Source organism: Xiphophorus hellerii, chromosome 5 (assembly GCF_003331165.1).
Source record: "Xiphophorus hellerii strain 12219 chromosome 5, Xiphophorus_hellerii-4.1, whole genome shotgun sequence".
In the NCBI taxonomy this organism is placed as follows: Eukaryota; Metazoa; Chordata; class Actinopteri; order Cyprinodontiformes; family Poeciliidae; genus Xiphophorus; species Xiphophorus hellerii.
Window position 1 is genome coordinate 23,041,999 of NC_045676.1, and position 26,620 is coordinate 23,068,618.

Here is a 26,620-nt window from a genome sequence, read left to right on the forward strand (position 1 = left end):
AGGCCCCGGGGAAGACCCAGGACACACTGGAGGGACTATGTCTCTCGGCTGGCCTGGGAACGCCTCGGGATTCCCCCGGAGGAGCTGGAAGAAGTGGCCGGGGAGAGGGAAGTCTGGGCCTCCCTTCTGAAGCTGCTACTGGATCTTTTCTGGATCACTTTTGTGGATCCAGAAAAGCGACCCGACCCCGAATAAAGTGGAAGAAAATTAATGGATGGATGGCGGAGTCAGTAAAAAAAAAAACATGTTGTAAAATTCTTCTATTTTAAATTAATTGGTGCATTTCAAGTGCATTGATGTATTTATTGGGCCAAGTGCTCACTCAGCTGCTTTTATTTTTAATGATGTCAGTATCGGTTCTCCATATAAATCATCTAGATGTTTAAAGTCTATACAGAGAAGCATGGGAACTTTACGAAATACATTTGTCTCCTTATATCATCTCCTCTTTCGCCCCTTTTTTTAGAACCACCCACACACACACAACCTAAAATATTATTCCACCATGTTCAACAACTGACCCCACCCCTGGCCAGCGCATTGCAAAATGTCAGCGCCGTAACCGGGTGTGTGTGGGCGGAAGCGTGCGTGTGTGTTTTCCCCGAGCTCAGCCATTCCCGTCGCGTCCAGCTGACCGCTCAGCTGTGCCTCTCGCATACTGCAGCACAAACTCTTTTCATATCTCACACGCTCTCGCTCAGAAAGGTTGACATTAAGACCGCCGTGCGGAGGGATAAGTGTGTCCCGAATTAGCGGGGATGGCAGGCCGAGCTGGGCCGTTTCCAGGGCCGGTTGTTATGGATGTTGCTGTTGAGGGGGGAGTTGGGTTTCTGCAGAGTGCTGGGCTTGGAGCTGAGCAGCGCGCAAGACGCGTGTTGAGGTCTTCTCGGACTACAGCCCAACATAAACACACATGCCGCATACGCATCTTTCGGTGAAGACAGGAGGCGTTACACGGACGGCCCTCTCAGTTTTATAGCATCTATCTTAGACCTTTTTACTACGTCTGGATGTCTCTTTCCTGTTCCGTCTTCTGTTACACTACCACTCACACTATTTCATGTTAAATCAGTAGGTCATATACAAAAACAAATCACATTTTTGTGCAAAGACACGCATTTTAAAAGACAGTCTGCAAATTTTGAGGCTATACCATTTCTTCATTTGTACTTGTTTAAATTTTTTATGTCGTTGGTGATCACTAAATGATGCTCCATATTTAACTTTTGTTGACAACATAATTCTAGTATCTTATTATTATTCTGAAGAGCTGCTTTGATTGTTTTGGTGACGTTATTATATATGACGTTAGACAGAAACCTGAAACATTTGTAATATTGGTGTCACTGAAGCCAACGTTATGACAGCACAGAGGTAAAGACTTAAAGACGTCAGAAGAAAAGCAACAACACTGGCGTCTCCTCTGAGTGTGCAGCTATCCGAACACCATGAGGTTTTCACTTCCTGTTGCAAGGTGTTATTTTCCAGGACTAGCAGAGGAATCAGACAAATTTACAATTCATCCATCCATTGTTTATACTCTCTTATCTTTGCAGGGTCTCTGGAGGGCTGGTGCTTGTCTCCAGCAGCCATTAGGCAAGAGGTGAGGTACTGCCTGGTCGCCAGTCTATCACAGAACAAAAGACACACAGGGCAAACACGCATTCACATAAAGACTAACCAGAACCTTGAGAACCAAGTCATGTTTTTGGACTTTGGGAGGAGGTTGGCGTGCCCAGAGAGAAACCGCACAAGCATGGATGATTTGATTTTGATTTCTCTATGATCTCACAAGAATTGAAGTGTGTTGCAGGTGTTGCCTAAAAATGGATCCAGAAATGTACCTCAATATAAGGCCCACTAACTCATAATATCATCATTAGGGCTTTCCCCACCTGTTTAAAGCTAAAGTAACATCAGGGTATGGAAACTTCTCATTTTGAAGAACATAGTTGAAATGGATTTAGCAAAAATAAATAATTAATGGGAGTACCAGGGTTTCGACCTCTCCCCTGAAGTCCCGAAAGAGGGTCAAAAGACCTGAGTCCAAACTGACGATTCTGATGGCTCAAATTAGCATCCCTTCTTCAATTGTAAACGTGGCCATTGACCGTCAGGCCAGAAAGGAGGAGTGGAAAATCATGCAAAACTGCTTATAGGATGCTAGCTTTTTAGCTAAAATCCTTCAGGTCAGTCGACCCGTCTCTGGGCTCCAAAGGTAGAAATGTTAACATAGGACCCTTCTCTGGTACTCACAGTGTTAAGGTAATCTTAACTTGCCTAAAATTCTAAAAGTTTATTGCCTGCGAGATTATACGTAGGAAAATTTACTTTTATAAAGTGTTATCCTGGCCGTTGCCTTCCTATGAAATTCTGCTTAATTCTAATCTCACTTCACTACTCCCTCTGGACTCCGGCAAACGAACAGCTATCTGGTTCAACTCAGCACTCCTCTATTCATAGTGGAGGATGGTTGTCTACAGTCCAGGCAATTTCCGGTAAGCTTTGTATCATTACACCAGTGCATTACGTACCTCACGGCCAAACTTCAGTGATTGAGTAAAATCGCTAAAATGATTCATCCACTTCCTGGAATCCACGCCTCCAGGAAGCAATTGTTTCAGTATCAGAGAGTCCAGACCCATCTGTACACAGCGGAGCACAGAACAAGGACTGGTTTTCACCAGGCTAATAGTGTGTGCGAGAGTGAAGGCGAGAGCAGAAAGGTGACATTCCATCCATTCCTGCTCTTCCTGAGGAAGGAGAGAAAGCATTACACACACTGCTGTTGACAGCAGACGTAGGGAGAGGCGTACAAACACCCGTCTAAGGTCATTCACATCCTCCAGCTCTTTCATTCCAACATATCAAACATCAAAGTTACCATTCATCTCACTTAGCTATCTAAAAGCAGCTCTTTTGGTCCGTTTGGCTACTGCTAGATGTAGCAGAATGAAGCATCTTTCATGAAACTCAAGAGAAACATATTTTTGCTCTTGCTATTGAACAGGCTATGTGTTTTGGGAGGGATGGAGTTGAAAAAATAACTTTTTCTCTTTTTGCACACACAAAAAAATAAATGAACACCGAGTGTCACTGACAAGATGCCAAACATAAAGAATTAGCCCTGACTTTTCCTTCTCTGCTACTAACTAATTGTCACTCACATTATTTTTTTATATTGGTTAATATTCTTTTGTTTACATTTATTACGATGTTGGTAACTTTTTGTCCTCTAACGTGGATCTTCCTTTATTTTCATTGCAGTTTCTCTTTAGTTCATTGTAGTTCAGTAACAAAACCACAGACTGTTCAGCTTACCTTTTTGTTCATAAAAAGACACCAGGTTTATTTTTCTGTAAATATGTATAAGCCACTTAGACCCATTTGCAAACCACACACAAATTCAGTACACATAGACTCACAGAGCTGCATACCATAGACTTCTCTCAGAAGGCTAAAATTTACAGGAAGCTTTTTACAAAGCAAACTTTCATTTCTAGAAATAGCAATAAGGCCATCATCGCAACAACTAGTAGGGCACAAATATCACTTTACAGAAATCAGTCATTCTGTACAGAAATACACTCGTAGTTCACAAGAGTAGTGAAATGGAGGCAGCACAGTCAACAAAACCCAGATCATGTTTGGCTAAACTGCTGCTTGTCCTTTTCTGATCAATGCTGCAGTATTTTTACCCATAACTCCTTCATTTTAAGGCGAATCGTGTTCCACCAGAAATCTCTCAGTTCGTGTCTATGTGGCAGGGGTTTGTTCCTGCATTCACTGCTTCAGCGTACAGCTTTAAGAAGTCTCTATAGCGAGGTGCACAGCCGAGCCACGCCTCACCAAAGTGGACAGAGCCGGTCAGGAGGTACTCGTCCTCTGTTGGACGCACAACGCATGGAGCGGGAACGCTGACCCGTCCTCTCCAGCCCTGTCCTCTGGCTCCGCCCCACGCAAACAGGCCGCTCTTCTGCTGGAACAGCCGACGCAGAGTCACCGTGACAACGGGATGCTGGTTCGAGCCCGACGCTGCATCTCCAAAAGTGCCACAGCCAGCTTGAAAGATCGGACAGGAGAAGACAAGGCAAAGGAAATGAAATGAAATCGGTTTGAACTATATGTTGTGGAAGTTAAAAGCATTTTCAATTTGGGCCACATCACTGGGCATCAAAAGCTTGGCATAGCTAACCATTAAGAAGCTATTTAAAAAAATATAGATTTCTCTGCATTTGATGAGTACTTCATAAAATTTAAAATTATTTAACATCTTTTTACACTGATGTAAAGTGGCACTATACAAATAAAAAATAATTAGATTTTAATTTAAAAAAAGATGTCTAAGGTAACAACTATTACCATAAAGCTCTGTTTCTGTTCTCTTTAGGCCGCAGGAATGGTTATGAGGGGCAGAATGTGGCCCGCGGGCCTTGAGTTTTACACCATGTATTATATGCAGTTACATAAGCAAAATCTATTTAGTTACTTTATTCTAAAGGATCGGATAAGAAGGCAGTCTGCTCTCATGTTAGTACTTTGAAATGTTAATAAAACCAGCAGGAGGAGCTTGGTTTAGGTACGACCAAGACTGAACTTTCATTTTTGCTGGTTACCGTATAATAAAAGTTACATTTTAAAATCATTCAGCAAAACAGAGGAGGTAAATTTCTCCCTTTGTCTTTGACTTGTAAGAGTTACATAATCTGTAAAATATTACTAACAGCTGTTTCCAAAGTCTACATCTGCTGCCAGCAGACCACTCTTCATTCTACACTGTGTGCTTATGTGTTGATGCATTTACCGAAATCACTCGTGCAGACAGCCATGAGGACCTCTTGATCCGAGCAGGGCTTACAGGTGACTAAATCAGAAAATGGGAAAGGAAGACATATTAGGTATCCTTAAGAAAAACACACAAGTTCCTATTTTCATAGCTTATTTCATCAAAATTAGCTACCTAGAACTTGGGCTCCAACTAAACTACTCTAGAGCTGGATTTTTCTTTCATTGGTTTCATCAATATGAAGAAGGTACATTTTCTCAAAAATATTGACTATACTGAAATAGCTGTGCCACATCAGCAGGTCGAAAAAACATAAACAACACAAAGTATAAATCAGAAACAATCCCTGAAGCATTGTGGATTTGCTTTTGACAACTATGTCTTCTAGATCATTAGCCTTTTCAGCACACGTTTGAAATTTGGAAGTGGGACAAATCTTGGGGAAACTGAAAACAAAAGTGCACTGTTGCTCATATTTGTTGTACACAAATCAAGAATCAGCATTCAAAATAATATAAATAATAATATAAATATCACACTTCACTATCCTCACATTCTTAAGATTTTAAAAATAATAGGTAGAAGTGGCTGTGTTTAGAGAAAACACACTGGTGTTAAGGGTTTACATCTTAAATTTACCTTTTCACCCTAAACATACAGTGAACTTCTTTTTTCCCCATTCTTAAACAGTTATCTACAATTAATTGGATAAAGCCTTAATTGTCTGAATAGCATGTCATGTTGCTGTTTGCCTGCAAAACAACATATTTGTAGTCTTAAATACATTTTTGAATTTTGAGATTTCAGCCTTCAATAAAGATCCAAATTGTTCCCGTTGCACATTGGGTAATTTAAGGGTGTTTCCACACTTGATAATGTGCTAGAATTGGTTTGATTTGGGACAAAAATTGCAACATGTTACATTTTCAGCTGGTGTAGTTGACTTTCACATTGCACTGTGTCACATGATGCAAATCCTTTGAAAAGCCCGTTTCCCACCCTCCCCTGTAGTGGCTAAGAACTACTGAAGGAAATGAGACAAAAACCTCTGTCATAGCAATGCCTGCTTTAATAACCAAGATAAAACTATGCACGAGTCGTCTTCATTCTTTACCAAATGTAAGCAAAAATGCAGTAGTGTCTGATTTTAGCAGATTTCACTTTTTGTCCGGCTAGCGCTAGACTCTTGTTTCTATTTCGTTTCTGTTTTGTATTTGCCCAGAAAGCCCTGCACGATAGTCCGGTTCTTGCTTTTGGGTCTGTCGCCGGTTTGCTTGAAATTCACATATGCATTTAAACAGAGACCTGGGTTTGTAGGCAGACCAGAGTTTGATTTTTTTGGTCTGCACTAGAGTTCGATTGCACATTCCCAACTCCCCAAACAAACCGGACTCTAAAGACAAACCAACTAGAGTTCTGCTAAAGTGAACTGAACAGGGATGGTGTGAATGGACACTAAAAGGCCTCCCCTGTGCTTTAACCGTTTTCTAAAAACAATGATTTTAGAAAACATTGTTTTCACTCTCCTTGGACCAAAGTTAAAGAGGTCTAAGAGGTTTTGGTGCATCTGGCTGTATCTTTCAGCCAGATACACCAAAAAATCCAATACTTGCTCTTTCCATGTGGATGAGTGGAAAGCGGAGCAAAACAGGTCTGCAAGTCTGCTCCCAGTTCTCTCTGTGCTTCTACGTGCAGGAGGGTGTTCATCCAAAGAGATCAAAAGAAATAAAGCGTGCATGAATGAGCAAAGCAGGTGACTAGAACTGAGAAAAAGCAGACTGAATCGGGGGATTAACCTTCGACCCTGGCAGCTATAAAAACAGCACTAAAACGCCAGACGCACACCCTGGCAGGGTGGGGAGGCCAGGGTGGGGAGGCTTTCTTCTCTGTCCTTCCCCACCTCACCTCTTCACACATGCGGGTGGGCTGCTCAGAGATCCTCCTTTAAGGAGAGGGGAAGACATAGTGGTGGTGGTGGTGGGTCGGGGGATGGGTGGTGTCGGTTTTGACTGGCAGCGGAGGAAGGACTGGCTGACCTTTGTGCTTGACCCTGACAAGACTCTTTTTGATTGGTCTGTTTGTTTTCATATGTGCGGCTCACTTGAGATAGAGAGGAAGGGCGGGAGGAAGGCCCCATCAAGGTTATGATGAAGAAACAAAGATTGAACGGCGCCATGTCTTCTGGCTCACAAATTTTATTTTTTTTTAGATCGCTACTGCTAGTCTTCCAAACTCAGTTTCTGCTTTCAGAGCGCCAGACGCCACAGAAAGATTGTAGATAATCTACCAAGAAAAGTTAATGATGTAAAGATTAAATTCCAAACATGTGGAACTTGAAAAAAAGTTAATGTTTCTCTAAAGCAAATTTGTGATAGAACCATCAAACTGAAAGAAATCTCTTAAGATTGTATAAATACGAAGGTAAAACTGTATAAAATAACAGGATATCTGAGCCAAGAAAGCAATTCAGTTCAATTCAAAATACTTTAATGATCTGAAATGGATATTAAATGCTGCTGCAAATTATATTAATTCAAGATTTTTCAAAGTCTTATTGTAGATGGTGATGGCTGTGGGCAGAAAGGCTCTGTGGTAGCTGTCTGTATTACAGCATATGTAAAGAAGCTTCTGACTGAAGACAGTTGTTTTATGATGGTCTCAATCATAGAAAGTCTATATTTACAGCCAATCCTGTTTGGTTTACAGTTAATATATCCAACGCAGTGGTTGAGGTGAGGTTTTGTTTTTGTTGCCAAAACAAAATCTTCCATGAAAATATTTCAACTAAAAAGAAAGCAAAATGAGACTAAGATTAAGATTTGTAGGTTAGTGTTGATACAAAACCATAAATTATTCTCAGTTCACCAGATCAGAATTTGCACATTATCTTTAAGGCATTTAAATGTACCATCAACTAACTTTAATGTAACACATTTAAATATTCTGCACCTAGTATTACAGCACTAAAACAGCTCTAATTACATCATAGATCTACTGTAATGATTCAACAATCGAGTTTGTAGAAAAAATCATGTCTAGTTACACCTAAATATCACGATTTTAATGGCAGGAAATTTCCGGCATGAAAGCCTGAAAGTTTGAAATTTATTGCATCTTATAAAACAAAACAAAAAAAAGAGCATGAAGACACAAAAACTTGTGTTTAGTGCCTTTGGAAAAGCAGAAATAAGCTTCCTGTTACCTGGCCCCTGATGCAGGTATGGGTACATATGGGCCCCTGGTCCCTGACTGGGCACCAGCTCATACTGGAAAGCTGTGATCTTCCTGCTGATGTCTCTCTGTGGGACGGCCTCCACAAACAGAGCCCCCTCCTTCAGGCTGAAACAGCGCACCGCGCCCTGCGCCTGGTCGGCGTCTGAAAGCAGCAGCCTCAGGTCTCCTTGGTGCTCCAGGTACACATGAGAACCCTGAACAGGAAGGGCGGGAGAAGTCGTTCAGAAAGTGTGAAACAACCAGGCAAACGACAGCTGCAGGTCATCCAGATGAGATTCAGGTTTGTTTCTAAACCACCTGGGAGAAGGTTTGAGTCTTGATGCAGACGAAGACGTCAGCCGTGCGCCTGGATGAAGACTCCGTGTTGGGTCGCAGGTTGACAATGATGGCCCCGGTGGGGTAGAGCCACTCCAGGGACCCCTGAGAGCAGCGGAGGTAGACCTGCTCCACGTCTCTGCGATGAGCTTCATGGCTCAAACCGCTGCAGATAGAGAGAAGATGACTGTTCTTAAGAGTTATTACAAAGAGAAAGAATTAAAAATTATGACCAGTGTTAAGATAGGATGAATACTCTCTTTGTGTGATTATAAACACATCCTACAACATAAGTTATATATACAGTACAGACCAAAAGTTTGGACACAACTGTGTGTCCAAATTTTTGGTCTGTACTGTATACAGACCAAAAGTTTGGACACACTTTCTCATTGAATTCAATGAGAAGGTGTGTCCAAACTTTTGGTCTGTACTGTATATATATATATATATATATATATATATATATATATATATATATATATATACATATATACACAAAAGCAATCGCACTCTCTTGACTTTCTCCCATTTTCTTCGTTTTCTAGCTACAAACGAAAACTTATCACATTTGCATTTTATGAGAGAGACAAGAAGTGTGGGATAATTGTTAAGTGGAAGGATTAAGATGCTTCCATTTATAATTTGTTTACAATTAAAAATCTGAAAACTGCTTAGATTTTTAAATCTTGACAAAGATTCTCAACTAGATTCAGGCGAAGGCCGTTATAGGACAGGAAAATGCTTTGATCTAAGCTTCTCAATTGTAGTTCTGGTTGCATATTTCCCTGACCGATTCTGTTTTCTATGAACTCTTGAGAAACTCACCTTTCCCCACAGCAGGATGCTCCCACCACCATGTTTTATAACATGGAAGATGTGTTGAGGGTGCTGGTTTTCTGTCACACTTACTATTTTGCATGTAAGCCAAAAAGTTCAGTTTTAGTCTCATCTAACAAGAGCACCTTCTTTCACATGTAAAAAGAGTAAACAGGGTATATATATATATATATATATATATATATATATATATATATATATATATATATATATGCACACCACACTTTTAAGATTTGTATTTATAAATACCCCCCAGCCAAACAGCAGTGGTTTGTGGTTGAAATGTACCAAAATGTGAAAATATTTCCAGAGGTCTGAATGCTTTGCCACAAGAGATCAACTGAAACTGAACTATTAACAGGTGTAGGCAAACACCAAACAAATCGTTTCATTTGTTTGGCAACCCGCAAGATCTGATAAAAATCGTTACAAGTAAGAGGCGAGTCAGCTTTACAACACAGTGTTGGCTTACATCTTTTATGAGCGGGGGATTTGAAGGAGCGATCAAAGGCGCCCTGTGGGTGTATTTACCTAAGATAAGAACCGACACCCCAGTAACGGAGAGCCTTCAGGAAGGAGAACGTTCTCCGGATAAGGCGCCCGGAGAACGTGGTCAGACAGTTAATCACACTCGAGGCATGATTTTTGGTCTGCCTGCTTTGGGAGTCGTTTTCTTAAGAAGAGTGACATTCAGAAAAGAAATGCAAGCAGGACTGGTGTCATTGCAACAGAAACCACAGGCAATGACGCGTAGGGACCAGTAGATCTTTAACTCATAAACTAGAGTTAGATTAGCCTGGCCTTAAAACGACCTTAGCTTGGCCTTCCTGAACACATCTACAATCTTGCTCAAGAAAATAGAAGTCGGTGGAGTTAAGATCTTATCTATTCTAACGGAAGAAAAAAAATCGACAGCATGCGTTTTCAGAATTCATTGAATTCGGACAAAACAGAAATTTGAATTTCTCTGAGGGAAAAAAAACCCCCATCGTTTTATCGACGTTATTATTAATCGTTCATCCTCACCTTCCTCTCCAGCTGCACAGGTCACTAGAATACTGTGCCACAGCCCGGCACACCAGCACGAACATGACCCAGTGCGTAGCCCACGGCCGGAGCATGGTGGTCTGTCCGCCCCGGCGGTTCACCGGATCCCCCCACCTCCACCAGTTCAACTTCACGCGCTCCCCGCAACGTATCCGCTTTAAAAATATCCACAACAAGCATCGGCAGGGAGCGCGAGGGGCTACATGACGCGCGGGTCCGAAGTCAAACCCGGAGCGTCTGAGGTAGGAAAAGAATCGGACCTCGGGGTTGTTTTAAAAGGGAGCAGAGCGCAGGCGCAGCCGGCCGGACAACTGCGGCTTGATTAGAGCCAACTTTCTCTGAGAGCGCGTCAGCAGGGGCGCGTGCCAGCAGCCGACTCCGCTTCAGTGACACGCGAGCTCTCTCTAAAACCCCTCCCTCCCACAGACTGACCGGAAGGAAAGGTGCGGACACAGTTTTCAGTTAAACTGCCTACTAAAGGCTTAACAACTCTTTAAGTAATTGAAGTCTGGCCTATTTTAGGTTCTCTATAAAACCCGACGAGAATAACCTGCTCGTTTCAGTGTGGCTTCGCTTCATAGACAAACTTCTGCAACAGTCAAAACAGCACGCAGACCAACAAATGCATGCTCACAAACCTGTGAAAATGTCTTTGGTTTATTATTTGGTTTGCGTGGGCCCACAAGGTGTGGTAGTTGAGCTGCCGCAGGTGGTTGTCAGAGGAAATGAAGGATACACGTCAAAACAAAGATCCCGAAGCAAAACTGATTTATTTCAGCAACAAACAATTTAAATTGATATAGCTTTCCTTACACGTTGAGAAATATATTTCAAGCATTTACTGTGGGCGATTTTGCTACAACTCATCTGTTTAGGAGAAAATTTTCATTTCATATGAAACAAACAGTAATAAAAAAATAGCAACACCTGCTTTAATAACCAAGGTTACACTGTGCTTGATTGGCCTATAGTGCTAAGCAGCCTGGACTTTAGCATTAATCACAGATCAGCTCTATGCCACACACACTCCCAAGAGTAGCAGAAGCATCAACCTAGTATTGCATATACTGAAGTAAAAGTACTCAATGACTGGTAAACTCCAATACCTTTCAGTAAGATAACCTTCCTCAATATCGTGCAAGTCATGTGTAACCGACAGAATTGAACACAGACGTGAGTTACACTTTTAAAATGAATTTCAGAAACAAACTTTTAAAATAAATCGCTAATTCGTCGAGATGCTCCTTTATTTGCAACGTAACGACAAAGCGTCGAGCTGAGAATCAACAGCAGAACAAAGAAGTTGTTCCAGGATCTCAGGGGGCAAAGTTATGAGAAGTCCCAGTCAAAACTGCAGCAGATGACAGTAACCAGGTACGAACCTTGTGGCTGCTTATCCCGTATTCCAGTTCCCTCTCAATTCTGAATTTGCATCTGGGAATAAAATCAAAACCTGCTTAATAAAAAGAATATTTCACTGAATTGTGATTCAACGAATGTTTGTCAGTAAGTTTTGTTGCTTTTTAGGGAGGCTAACGGCCAGTCAGAGCAAACTCCGTTTTAGCAATTCAAACAAATCAAACTGAAGATGTTTGTATCTGTGTAATAATTGAACTGCCAGCTGTGTAAGGCACTTGCATTTTAAATTGTCCAACGCAATATTATCATGGAATTTGATTATAAACGTGGAATACATTAGAAGATCTGAGGCTTTGAAAATACCAAATAGAAACAAAGTCTTTCTTTTTGCTGAACTTTCATTTGAATGTTAATGAATGTTTTGTTGGCTGAGAAAATGGTGATAGAAATTAACAATAATGTCTTGTTAAAATGTAGAAAGAAAATAGCAGCTATTATCGTTATTAAAAAAAATGATGCAATGGCATTTTCACTGAGGCTGTTAACCACTGATTTAAGTTTAATCCCTTGAGTCCACATAGCTTTGAATGGTGTCACATTATCGTTTACGCTCTGTTTTACTGGCAACTCTGTGGCTCACATTGCTCCACTGGTCTTATTATAGCTCTGCTCCATGAGCTCCACAACCTAGCCTTCCTGGAAAAATACAAAATAAAGGTCTAAATAGAGCTGAAGAGAGAAAAAAAAAGTCACATGTATGCCCCAAGCCCCCGTTTGCATCCTGAGCGGTTTTCCCGTGAGAAAACACTGTGAGGGGCGAGCATGATACTCCGTCGTCACATTCCCCTCGACTGCCAAAGTTGTGCAGCACATTTAGAGAAATACTGTAGTGAGGTCCTCCACCAAACACTCACCTCCCCCATCTCTCTCCACTCCATCAACACACACACACTTCTGCCAAAGTGTTGCAGGAAAAGGGATTAGAGTTGGCTTAGAGTCCCAGTGTAAGTAAAGGCACAAGAAAACAAAGAAGCACCAAAAGGGCCAAGCTTTTTTATAAAAACAAACACAGTCTCATGTGAAATCCCTAATTATGCAAAAATAATTCAATTCCATTTTCAAGGTATTGCTCCAATCTGTACCATTGTGCATGTAATGTTTTATTCCACCTTTCTTTTTTAATATTCGAATTGCACTTTTGGTTGTTTTTGTGAACTTTTTTATCCAGCAGGCATGTTGTAAAATATTCTATTCGTAACAGAGAGCGGGGACTGAAATCTATCAGCCGAGCTGCATTCAGCAGTAAAAGGAAACTAAACTCCACCAGAATTTGTAATGCCAACCTCTTCCTCTTTTGAAACTCCGAAAATAAAAACACTTTCACCACACCAGTGTCCAAAGAGGCTAAAGACGGAGCCCTGATCCAATCACTTCCCCACCGCACAGGTCCGCTGCCGCGATGCTTTTGACCTCAGACGCTCCTTTGACCACCTGAAGTATTTCCAGAGCAGCGCAGCCTCTAACCTCCTCCCCCCCCATCCGCCTGCAGTCACCTGGCTCTTCTCAAGCGGCCTGACAGAAGGAACGCTCCCTGTCTGTCCTCACGCTGCCCCCCTCCTGAAGCCCTCGCACTCACATTCCTCTATCTCTTATTTCAACCCCCGAGACCTTTGATTTCCTCTTTCTTTGAAAGAAATCTTAATTTATCCACAGTGGGCAGCTGAGAAACTTCATGGGCTCTTTAATGAACCAAAGTATCTTGCTCAAGAGCAGTGATGGTTGGCTGTTGAAAGAGAAGAAAGAACATTTAGTCAGGAAGTACACCACTTCATACTTCCCTGCATAAAGGGCAACAGATAGAGGTAGTGAAAGTGAGAGAAATCGTCTTCGGTCACCTCTATCTGCCAGAGAGATTGCAGTCCCCCCACCTCTGCATAAACTTTAGGTTGATCAACAACTGTAGTAAAGATTGTAACAGTATGAAGACCCAAACAAACAATGAAGACACATTTATCTTGCTTGTTTTCATCTTAAATATTTTTTACAAATCTAAACTCGGCTTCTAAGCTTAGCTGGTATGAGTTTAGTTTTGTAGATTTTACATTTCTCTAATGTAGAAGTATAGTAATATGTAACTGTTATAAAAAATGTTTTTAATTTGTTAAAATTATCATTACAGTTTGCTAAGGTACAGATAACCTGCAAAATTATCTGCAGACGAGCTCCTCTGCCTTCTCCCAGGGCTAACTACAGAAATACAACGGACCATCAGAAACGACCAATCACCACCAGGAGGAGGGTGTTAGCACTGTCTGTCAGGCTCATGTACGTGCTGCTCACATCCTCCCCTCTTTCTCTCTGCTATGCTTTAGCTGGTTCATCAGCTAAATAGTTTTCCTGGAAGTTGTTTCTCCACCATTAGCACATTTAGCAGCATGTACACAAGCATGAGCAACAGCGCTTAGACGCTGCACCAGGCTCTGATTGGTTGTGTCTCACCAAGAGTAATACATTTCTGCAGATGACAGTGGAACCACTGGGAGCAGCTGGAGGAGCTTGATTACTTCACACATTATCTGTCTCATATTACACAGTCACAACATAGTGACAGTTTAAACAAATATGCAAAACCCTTTTTCTCTCCTTACAGTTACAGACTGCAGCTTTGAATAAATAAATAAATTTCCCAAAGGAACAACAACAAAACTACCTGCGGTTGGTCCACAATCATAGCAACAAATTCCAACCTGTAGTAAACTGCAGCCAAAACGTGGCAGCAGTTTAAATGTTCAGAAAATGGCAGCGACTACAAAGACTCCTCTGAGATTACACTGGTTTCAACATGGTTGGAAGTCTGCTCTGTTACCGCTCTGGTAGCTTCAAGTTGAAAAAAATTAGGCTCTGTAGTATCACAGTGAAGATGCCAACAGAGTTATCCACTGCTAGAAAGATACTGATTACTCACTACTATTAAGACAACCCCACTTCTAAAAACTTGAGCTACTCCTTTCACTGGTAACATTTGAATTTCACCACAGCCTTGATGTACCACTTAAAGTAGCAGCTTGTTAGGAGCATGTTTGAGAGAACCAGGGCATCATAAACATTTATGGAGAAGTCATTAAGTGTAGATCGTAATCTATTAAAACATCATACTGAAATGAAAGTTTTTGAGTTAAAGGTGCTTCAGAGATAAAAAAAAAAAGAAAAAGAAAAAAAATTAGGGACTTTCTCTTGACTGGCCCATGAACTGTGTAGGCTCAGTAAATTAAAGACCATTACAAAGAAATACAGAGAAATGTTTCAGTCTTAGTCATTTTAAGTACACCCACTCTAGAGTAGAGGTTGCGTCATGCTGTGGGCTGCACAGTTGCCTCTGACACTGGAGCTGCTGAATGTATTTCAGAAGATAACAAGACATCTCACGCTGCTAGAGCCCTCGTTCCATATGAAGATTTTAGGTTTATCAGCAGCGTAGCAATCCAAAAAGAAATATGCAACAACAACAAAAAAGAAAGTTATGCTGCTTAATTCTGACTAGTGACAGTACCACTGAAGACCTGGCAAAGAAATAAGCTCAAAATGAATATGAACCTGACAGTCACAGGAGGTTTAGTGGTAGAAGACACCAGCAGAAAGGTGCTACATGACTCCAGAAAACTTAGGAAGGTAAATTAGGCTAATAAATGTTTGGTTTTGTAACCTTTTATAGTGAATACACAAAACAGACTGACTGAATTTTCCCTCCATATTTTCTGAAGTAGATAGTGATGCCTGAGAGGTTCTATTTATGAAGATCATAACTGCAGGTTTGGCTTTCAGCAGATACAAAAAAAAAAGTTTTAATAAGTTCTCGTTCTGTCGAGCTAAATCTATCGTTCAGTGGAATCTGTGAGTTTTCTAAATATATTTTTACGATACAGCAGCATCATTTTTATTCGGTTGAAGTGGTGCAAAAGATTAATAACAGGAAGTGGGCTGTGGAAGCTTCCTGGTTTCAAGTCAGCCCACTCCTCTTTACTTGCGCAAGCATCTTCCCTGCGAAGAGATACTGAAACAAAGGAATGCGGCACCGTTTCTGGTGAATGAAAAAGCCCCCGCTCTCGGACCTCCGCGACCTCTCCACTCCGACACTCGCAGCTCTTATCTGTCTTTATCAGCAGAACTACACAGAGATCTTGCAGCTGCGTGTCTTTTTTTTAATCCTACAGACACTTGTGGGTTTATTTGACCAGTGAGGGCACGCAGGCCCCAGAGTCAGGGTCATCCATTGTGCCTGGTGGGTTTGGTTATCGGCTCTGATGCCTGCCGGGAGACGGAGTGTAAACACTTAGCAAAACTCTGTTTACACTCTTTGAGTCTCTTTCATAGATTCTCCATTAGGGCTCGCTCTGGTCATCCACCAAGTGATTCATCATGAGGGCCGAGTGAGTAAAGCAGACAGCACTCAGACAAAAAAAAGTTTTTTTTACTTACACAGCTTATACCGAGCGATGTCACAACGATAAATGTGTTGAATCAAATTATAAAGCAACTTTTAACTTGACAATAACTAATGTCTGGGGTGTTGTTAATCACCTATTGATAATAAAGTTGTTAATAGGAAATGTCTGAAGTATATGTAAACAATATGACTTTGTAGCGATTTCCCTGCAGGCCAGATCATCTTATTCTATGGTTTGACTTCTCGTGGTTTTCTTTTTACAACAGCTTGTCTTTTATCTGGATTTCATTCGGGTATAAGTAAGTATAAAGCAAAAAAAAAGAAAAACTGGACTTTATCATCTTTTTTTAACCATGATTGTGACTTCTTTTTAAACTTCTGTGGGCAGATTTACAGTAACTCTGACCATGCTGCTGACCCAGAAAAAAAAGCAGAGGGGGGAGAATTTTAAGGGTAAGATCTGTTTACCTTTGGGTAAAAAAAAAAATCTCTTCTTTCTGTGGGGCAAAACAAACCATTTTTTGTGTTTATGTATGACAACTGTGCCCTCTGAAAAAGGTTATTGTTCTTTAGATTTCATAAGAGAAGCAGAGAAAGAAAAACAGAGTTGAGCAAAATCCATCTTTCATTTGGAGCAGATGTGTATGAGTGGATCTGATTTTACATGGTTGCATCAGACAAAGGACTTGTTTCGAAATCCGGTCATAAAAAAATCCCACCCCTAAGAAGCTGCACATTGTGTGATGAGACTTCCTTTAACTTTAGAACATGTGTTGGGCTTCAGTATTTAACTTGTGAAGTCCAAACTGGGCGTTAGAAACATAAAAACTGTTTCCAGATTTCTAAATGGTTGCTAATGATGCTGAGGTTATCTACTAGCAGCTACCTCTGAAAAGACACACATTAAGAGGAAGACTGACCCAAAATATTTGTCCTCTTGGACAATATATATATATTTTTTACAGGTGAATCTGAATAAATTAGAATTTCATCATAAAGTCCACCTAGTTATGTAATTCAATTCAAAAAAGTGAAACTTGTGTATTAAAAACAGAGCGATGAATTTCAATAAAAACGTAGAATTTAATTTAACTGAAAGTTATATAATATAACATAAAACTAATGCTATTGCCATGACTGCTGACTTGAGTGTTGTCCAGGATGCACTACAAAAATGTTAAGTCACTGAAGTAAATTTCTAATGATGCTGCATATTAATGGAAAGTTCAGTGGGAGGAAAAAGTGGCCCGAAAAAATATAAATTCACAAGGAGTGAGTTTCTGCCTCATTCCTAACCACATTCGAATGAGAAACATCAGAATAATCTCATCTGGTTTAAAGATGCTGCTCAGGTTTTCAAAGTCCAGTTTTCAAAGTAAAGTTTGAATTTAATTTGGAAATCAAGGTTACAAAGTCTGGAGGAAGAGTGGAGAGGTACAGAGCCACGTTGCTGGATGTCCAGTGTGACGTTTCCACAGTCAGTGATGGTTTGTCGCATCGTCCGCTGGATTTTATCCGCCACAAAGTATCTAACAAATCTAGTTGAACTAAATTAGAGAAACAAACTTTGTGATTAAGTTCTTAGTTATTGAGATGCATCTGTAGTTACTTCCATGAACTCTTAGAAATAACAAATTAACCTTTTCTACGTGATCAATAACCTGAGTAAGTATTCTGCAGGGGCTGCTTGGTTCCTGCGCGGTTTCACGCTTTATCAAGCATCACTTCATATACCTTATGAAACCTGCTTCGCTTTTACAGTTTCACTCAGATTCCGCTTAACCAGAAAAGACAAAACGTTAAAGTATGTTTCTCTAAGAAGAGAAATTTACTGTAAAATCTCCACAAAAAGAGCCAAAAGTAACAAATTTGAAACAGTGGAAAAAGAGAGAAGCAGAAAACCAGACCTGTTAACCTCGCCAAGTTAAACTATCAGGACTCGAAATTCTTTACCTTTTTACACAGTCAAAGGCCCTTTTTATTACACAATATAAACGTCTTCATTCCTCTTGTTTTTGTCCTTTAATCCAGTGCTGCTGCTTTCACTTCACCTCCCTGTTATAAACACCCTATCTCTGAGTTTGTGTTTATGTTTTCATAAATCAGTCTTCTGCATTCCTGTGTCTGTTTAACCTGCGGGGCTCCTGTGGTCTCCTGCAGCACGTTGAGCCGTCAGTTGAAATGGTAGTAATCTGTTCCTTCCTTCAGCTGCAAAGAGTTGAGGTTTTCCTCCAGGACGCCTCCTGTCATGTCCTGCGAACGCAACCACAGCAAACATGAAGCTCAGCCTAATACAAACAACAGAAGAAGGATCAAACGATGAACATGGAGTAGAGGCGAAACGTTGTGACGCCGTTTAGCAGCTTCGTTTTGTGTTGCTTCTTGTATTAAATACAACACAAGAGTTTGACAAAGATATTTACGTCTTAGATCGAGTCCAGACTTCTGTGTTTTTGAGTTTGTACCTCTATTAAGTTCCATAATTGAGCAATTAGAAGACCCCTTCTAATTGGTCTTCAGATCTGAATCTTTCTCAGTGATAAAAAGAGCAGCTTCGTGAAAAAAGCAGAAAAATCTGAATTTCAACAAAATTGTTCAGCTTTAATAATCAAACGTAAATGCTTTCTTCTATGTAGCATGATTTAAAGCATGAGATGTTAGCATAAGCATCTCATGATCAAAAGATCAGGCTGTCGTCTCTTCCCATTTCCTGACAGCCTCGCCGTATGTTTGTACGTTTCACATCCTGTGCAAGGCACACGCCCTGAATCATTATGTCGTTAGGCTGGAAAACGGGCCAGAGGGACGCGCGGTCAGAAACAACAAGCATACAACACGCAAACACGATCTCGGCTCACCAGTTTAACGCAGATAATGAAGGGGCCCGTGGCCTCTTTGTAGTGCAGGACGGGGACCGTAGGCTTTGGTCTTTCCTGGAGTCATATCAACAGAAACGTCCGTAAACATTAAACAGTTTATACGTGTTGGTTAAATGTTAAGAATCAAAGACGTTGTGGATTTTTTTTTTCTTTTCATGGTGATCTCACCTTGGATTCCTCATGTGTGTAGAATCGCTTCTGAATTTTTTTTTCATCCACATCGCAGAACGCTTTGACCTAAAGAAAACCAGTGAACGTCGAAGTGTGTCAACAAAGCATCAAAAACTTAAAAAAATAAAAAATTAATAAATCGATAAATGATTCGGCTAGTGTCCCACATCACCTTCTTCTGATTGATCAGGCTCAGGCTTCGGTAGAGCTTCCTCCCCTGTTTCCCGGCATTCCAGATGGTGAAGCTTTCCCACTGGCTGAGAACTCTCTCCTGCAGAAAGTCAACGCGCAGCTTCCAGATAGTCTCCCTGATTGCAGAAAAGAGAAAAGTGGCTGTAATCACTGTGCCTTTTCCCAGTTCAAACTTACATAACAGCAACTTTGTTAGATCAATTAGTACAAATTAATTTTGTAATAAATTCATTTCTTTTTACCGCTCTTTTTAAATAGTTCAGTTAGATGAAGAGCATCTATGAACACTGGTTTTGAAATCTTGCAATGTGGACGTGTGTGGATTTAGGTTTTGACTTTGAATAGCCAATTCTCATGGATGGTGATATTTTATAGTCACCATCCATATCTGAGGTTTTTGTATCAATCCTATACAAACAGACAGTGCTGAATTGACTTAAAATGTTTAATTGTTTAAACACAGACATAAATGTATTGAATTACAAATGTATTTGATAACTCTGTACCACTACGACACTTAAATACACCAATAGCTTCACAAGCTTGGTCAAACCTGTAAAAACTGACTGAACATTAATTTGTTTAGTCAGTGCAATCAGGAGTATAACAGCCAAAGTAAATCAAATAATAAAGAAACTGGAACTAACAGTTTCTATATTATTTAAATGGTTTACAAAGTGGAAATAGGAAACTTAATATAGTAAAATAAATAACACAACATGCTGTGGTTCAGAACACGAAGCACAGAATTAGACTTAGCAGATCTGCCCTTATGGATCTGGCACATTGTCACCAAAACCCAATCTAGAAATGTTTTCAATATCGGGACAGATGCCGATATTAATATTGGATTGGTGCATCTCTTCTTCAGTTGTTATAAAAATGCTGTATAAATATAACTTAAAAGACATTTCACGTCACAACTGAATGCTTTGAAATTGGGTCTCTGTCTCTTTAAGAAACTCTTTCCAACCAGTCATCACAACTTTCTCCATTAAGCCTTTAACAATGTTTTTAGGAGCATTTCATAGAGAAGCAATTCCACCAGGCGTTTGCTAATTGCTGCTACCACTAGTCTGGAGGAGCTCAGTGAAAAAGGCGGCACCGGATGAGACCGAGCGTTTATGCACCCTGAATGGCTGCCACTGGAGACTGAAGGATTTTTCAAACATAAGTGAAAGAATAAAAGCAAAACTCCACATATGTTTTTGAGGAGAGAATAACATTATAACATGATGTAAAAATGTCAATTCAGTCCTTTTAAGAACAACTAAGGAAGTACTTTGACTTGTCATCTGATGCTCTACCAATGTTTTCTGTAAATCTAAATATACCCCAATGTTATCTGATTGCTAGCATTCATACAGAACTGAAACTATAACAGCAGAAGGTGTTTACACCATAACGATGACTGACTGCATTTATATCAGAGACTAAAAACGGTTGCTAGTTTTCAAGTGTGCTGAATCGCCACATACATGCAAAATTTGATGACAGTAGGCAGAACGAAAACTATGAAACTAGCATTTGTGCTTTTTACACCTTCGCTGAAACTGAGCAATTATCTGCACACATTCAACCGAAGAGCTTTCTCCTAATTTTTCTGCAGTGAAGCTTCTTACTGCGTGTACCAGAGGGCCTCATATGACAAACAAAACCCATCGGAGAGCCTGGGTGGTCTCAAGAGGTTTTCTTTGCTTTGCTTTGCCATCGACTGCAAGACATGGCAGCAATATGGGAAGAATTTACTAAACACACAGCTGCCACTCACTTTCAAAGACCAAAAATAAAAGCCTTTTATTTTAGTTACTGTCTGACATTATCCTTAAAAATAAAAAAAAACTTTTCACCTCACACAAGATCAGCTGCACTGTTTGGCAGACAGAAATAGGGCTACGGTTTCATTTGGCTGACTTGAGGAAGTAGTTAAGCAGTGTGTGGGACGGGGTGTCAAGAGTGGGGGGGAAGCGGAAAGCAGACATGCCTGAAATAGACCTCCCAAAAGAGACGGACGATGAAAAACACAGAGAAGGATGTGCATCAACACCAGGCAGATAAATTAGACTCGGGAAGGAAGGAGGGATATAAAGGAAGTTCATTTCAATTTTCATTTTACATTTAAAGATACGCTCGCATGCATGGACACCTGCAGGCTCCACATGGTGGAGTTCAGGCAGCTGTGAGCCTGACACACAGCATCCTAAGCACTTCTGTTCACACCAAAATACGATTTTCTACGAGCGGATGGTTAACATTCCAGGCAGAGAAGGCCAAAATTCCTGATCTGAATGCTGGGAAAGTGACTGGAATTCCAAAGACATTGTCATAAAATCTGAAAAGTCCGAAAAACATCTCATGAGTGTGTGTCAGCGGGAGTATTTGGGTTCGTGTGTGAGTGCATGCGAGAGCCCTGGGAAACTCAGGGATGGCAGTGGGCAGCTGGGTGTAGGTGGAGGATCAACACTGTGACCAAGTATGTGCGTGTGAGAGAAACTCAGTGGGAAGGAGGGGGAACGGTGAGACTGACTCGGTCACAGAATGAGTAGCAGCCGCCTCGTGGTACCGATAAACCAGCAGGCGCTGGTCCACCCTGAGCGGAGAGCCTCCCTGACGAAGGAACTGGTAGAAGAAGAGCAGATCCTCTGGGACTCCCTGGAGAGAAAACAGAGAGATTGGATCTCTGTCAGTAAAGATGCAGCATGTGCTGTCAGTGGTAAAGCCTGTTTCACTTCCAACACAACTAAAAGTGATGGAGATAATGATTTTTACGTGTTCTTCAGTCGCACAGTATCACTTTCTAGCTCAATCAAGTAACTATGTTAACCTTCAGTTGCTATAAAAATGTTGTACATATCAAATATGACATAAAAGAAATACGACTTCTTAAAATTGGGACTCTGTCTCTTTAAAAACTCCTCTTCCTTCTGAAAAGTGCTCTATCGACACTGTAACAACACCTTTACCAACGTTTCAATGAAATGTAGCTCCTATAATGAGCTCAGCTGATGCGCTGTTCCACCAGGAGTTTGCTAATTGCTACTGACTAGTCTGAAGGAGTTGAGTTGGGAGGACTGCTCCAAAGAGGACATTCGCTCTCAAAGGTGGTGCTCAGTCCCAAGCATTTTGGTGGTGCAAGCATTTTGCAGAGCTGAATGGTTGCCACGGGTGATTGAAGGTCTGCATGAACGAATCAAAGCAACACTCAAGGTATGATTTTGATGAGGGAATAACAATATAACATGATGTAAAGCGCAAAAAAGTACATTTTACATAGTACTGCCCCTTTAATGGTGGTAAATAATTTTTGCCACCCAGCATTTGCGTCAAGACATGATGCAATAGACTTTGAACATGTATCCATGTTTAGCAATAAGCACAGTTTGTGAAACACCAACTGTGTTTTAGCGTGTAAAGACAGATGTCACTTTGTGTATTGGTGTTGCCCTCATTTTTCTCTTTTTCTATTATTAATGATCATCTGACCATATTGGGCTGAAGGTTCAAGGACTCCATATATGGTCTAAGAGTGACCTTCAGTGGTTAAATAGCTAAATTACCAAGGGTCTGGTAAGGACCGACCCCTTATACTGAGAAATATCAATGCATACAGAAGAGTAGAGCTGCTGCTCCTCCACAGGTTTATTTTGCTGACAATGACTTTTGATTAGGCATAAAGTAAAAAACTGTTCTAAAAGATAAGCAAAAATTATGTTTTATTGTAATTAAGGTATTGATGAGTATTATTATTAATATAATTGTCAGTAAATTTAACAGAGTGTATTACTTAAATTGGTCTCTTCTTTTGTAAGTTTTCTCTAGAAATACCTTCGTTGATCCAACCAACCACAGTGAACATATGCAACACAAAGATCCCACCATCTGTAGGCAGATCTTTATATAATCACCAGTGATAAAATTATAATCAGTAATTATTGATGCCATTAACTTACATCTTCTGTCACAAATATTGTTCCAAAAGCTAAAAACCATAGTTACTATTAGATAAACATAAACACTAGAATTTGGGATGTTTCTGTTGTTTATATCGTCATTATGAACCTTCTAAATTGCTACAATATTTGTTCTAAGCTAACTTTATCCACTCGTTTCAAGAGAATGTAATGTGTGGGTTAAAAAATGATAAAAATAACAAAAAAAAAGGAAAAGTTGATCTTTATTACTATTCTGTGCATTTTACTTTTTACAAAGCACCACTGAACTTGGAGCAGATCGTCGATGCCAGTGTGATTTTTGTTGTTATCTGCTTGTTCTCTTCTCCCCTTTATCTGTGTCTAATTCAGTGAATACTCACTGCTGAGAGAAAATGTAAACAACAATCCAAACATTGTTGGAAAAAAATGTGCTAAACAAATGAGCTTAAGGAATGGTGTGAGAGTTAAATCTCACCTTGCCTCCTTCGTCAAACAATCCGACTTTCATGAACAATTTCCTTGAGCAGAACCATGTTGGCATGACAACCGTGGGCCCATGGGAGGTGTATGCCTAAAACCAAATACCAGGTCCAGATATAAAACAGGCAAGTCAGATAAATACACAGAATCAGTTTCTAAAAGTAACAAAAAAACAGAAAACCGGGGCATTACTACAATTTTTTAGACTATTTGATAATACAAAACCTAGAACAAAAAAACAAGACAAACCAAAATCATGACAAGCATTTAATAAAGCAACTATACGCTCTGCTACTGTGGTTGTGGAAAATACATTCCTCTGCCTCAGAGGAGTAAAATTTTTCATCAGCAATCAAGTTTATGAAACAGTTTTCTAGATTCCTGAGAAGTACAAAAACTTGGTTAAGAACAGCCGTGTCCTGGGGCGTGCTGTGGTGACGTAGGGGATAGCGTGACCCACATTTGGAGGCCTTGAGTCCTCGTCGTATGTCTTCCTCCCTCTTCTTCCCCCTTTCCTGTCAGTCTACTTTCATATAAGGAACACTAGAGCCCACAAAAGACCCCTTGGAGGGGAGAAGAAAAAAAAAAAAATAGCCGTGTCCAAACCCAATAACAGAAAATAATGAGCCATCATCCTGAAGACAGAAACTTGGCAGTAAAATTTAAATGTAAATCAGTAGTTTTCAATGTTGAGCCTTTTCATTCACATGGTCTGAAATACAACTACAGGTACATGAACCAAAGAGCTGTGCAGCCTTAGATTGTCACTAATGAGGGAATTTATATTTTTTAAAAAAGGACATTTTGGACCATAAACTGTCCTGGGACACAACTGAACATTTCCCAGATTAAAATAGACATTTTATGATAAGCAGTGTTAAAAGACTCACATATGACGGCTAATTTAAGGGTTACAGCAGGAATTACAAGTAGATCTCAACATATGACAATAATATTTATTTCACTAGTTTAGCTAAGATGGTGAAACTCATGAATGAATTCATTAAGCTATTAGTAATGTATATCAGGCTTGGAACAAATAAGAAACCCAAACATCGGTATCTCCGAAAGTCTGAATACCAGACTGCATAAGATTAACCAAATTATATTATAAAACAGTATATGCGCTCATTTCGTTGATGGTACTTCATTTGTGTGAATTCCTGCATCCGTTTGTTGTAGTATCGACAGCCATATGAACAAACTCTGGTCCGCCTAAAAATCTAGGTTTTGGTTCGGTTGAAGTGAACTCTGGCACGGTTTGAATGCATATGTGGATGCAAGCGGACCGGACGCCGCTCCAAACACAGGAAGATGACTATAGAGTAGGGCATTCTGGGTAAAAATGCCAGTGGAAGAACTGGCTCATGGTCTTTTACCAAAGACAAGAGAGAAATCCTACAACTGCTAAAATTTGACGCCACTCCATTTTTGTTAATATTTTTTGAAGAAGGAAATAACACTTGTGTCTCCTTCAGAGGTTTTTGTGACCTGAGTCAAGTTGCCCCCCCACCTTCTTCAAATCAGACAAAATTGGTGTCAAACGTTTGTGCAGCAAAAATTGTCGTTTGTGCTGCTTTGGCTTTGAAGATATTAATGAAAGGTTAAAGGTCAAAAGGTCAACCAGTGCCCCCACTTTTATGAAATCAGACAAAATTGGTGTAAAACGTTTTGCACAAACGTAGTTGAGTTAATTGACACCCATTTCGTCTGATTTGAGGAAGGGGGTGGGGGGGGGGCTGGTTGACCTTTGATGACCTCTAGAAACATTTCTTTATATCTTTAAAATGATAGCGGCACAAACGAAAATTTTTGCTGCACAAATGTTTGACACCAATTTTGTCTGATTTGAAGAAGGTGGGGGGGCCAACTTCACTCAGGTGTTTTAGCGTTGTTTCATTAGTTTTTGGTGCAGCGCCACCACAGGTGAGGGAGTGAACTGTTTTTTTTTAATTTTCGTTTTGTTGGGCACAGTTGCAGTGTAAAACCAAATTCTGCTCCCCAACTGAACCGAGTCTACGAGACTATCAGGTGTGAAAACACACTTATTGTCATTTAAGGCAGGACTTTGGCCACTGAACAGCAATCCAGTCCCTTTTTCCTCCTTACTCCAGGTAAGACGGTGGCTGAACACAAGGAATGTGACAGCAGTAGGCCATGTTCTGGCCACCATATTAAGCCATTGACTCTAGCTTCAGTGTGCACCTTTTGAGTCTCCCTGACAGCTTTTTGGGACATGTTCATGGCTGTGTTTAATTGCATGCGAAGTGACAAACTTTGAGATCTAGTCATTTGGGATAAAACTCTCCTCTTCTATCTGAATCAGTTAGCATACAAGTTAGCGCAAGATATGAACAGGGTGTAAACATCTAGGAAGTCAGTCACATACAGAAGTAGCTTACTCAAAGTAGTGAAACTCACATTACACTGCTGGTTTATATGTTGAAACCAGACTGATTTTCATGGTCCAGGAGTGTTTCAGAGTCAACATAAAGTCCAATGGAGTTATTAGGAGACACTAACCAAAAGCTTCACAGAGGGGAAGAAAAACACTTCTACTCTAATCATGAAAGCAAATAAAATGCATAAGCCTGTTAAAATGAGCAACAAATTAACTAATTGCCTAATAACTTAAAACGAGTGCAATAATTTTAATTCAGACGACATCTTTTAAATAGATGTTCCCCTTCAGCGTCGTTGAAAAGCCGGCACTTTGAGAAACATTTGACACCCAGTCCATTTTAACTCTTATTGTTTTGGTTGTTGTATTTACTATTTAAAATGCTTTTCAGTTCCAGTGTTTTTTTCCCCCATCTTTGAGTTGGTATATACTTGCATTAAAAAGCTTTCATTATTATTATTATTATTATTATTATTATTATTATTATTATTTGAAAGTGGTCTCAAAATAAAAACATTATTGTTTATCGTATTACTTTTT

At 40.2% G+C, this 26,620-nt stretch overlaps 1 protein-coding gene across 7 annotated transcripts in view; it reads right to left on the minus strand.

Annotated features, from left to right (window-relative positions):
- Positions 1-8,390: 8,390 nt before the first annotated feature.
- Positions 8,391-26,620, minus strand: part of qtgal (queuosine-tRNA galactosyltransferase) — a 29,426-nt gene continuing 11,196 nt past the window's right edge. For 3 of the 7 annotated variants that reach the window (XM_032562273.1, XM_032562272.1, XM_032562280.1), the window contains 6 exons: positions 23,675-23,770; positions 21,795-21,919; positions 19,248-19,383; positions 19,073-19,141; positions 18,884-18,958; positions 16,035-18,278 (listed from right to left, as the gene is read on the minus strand). In XM_032562273.1, the coding sequence (XP_032418164.1) occupies positions 18,198-18,278; positions 18,884-18,958; positions 19,073-19,141; positions 19,248-19,383; positions 21,795-21,919; positions 23,675-23,770 (582 nt within the window). In that variant the 3' untranslated portion in view covers positions 16,035-18,197. Of the gene's footprint in view, positions 8,502-10,291; positions 10,923-10,973; positions 11,657-16,034; positions 18,279-18,883; positions 18,959-19,072; positions 19,142-19,247; positions 19,384-21,794; positions 21,920-23,674; positions 23,771-26,620 lie in introns of those variants that run through there. The other 4 variants (XM_032562274.1, XM_032562278.1, XM_032562277.1 and 1 more) reach the window with 4 other exon arrangements.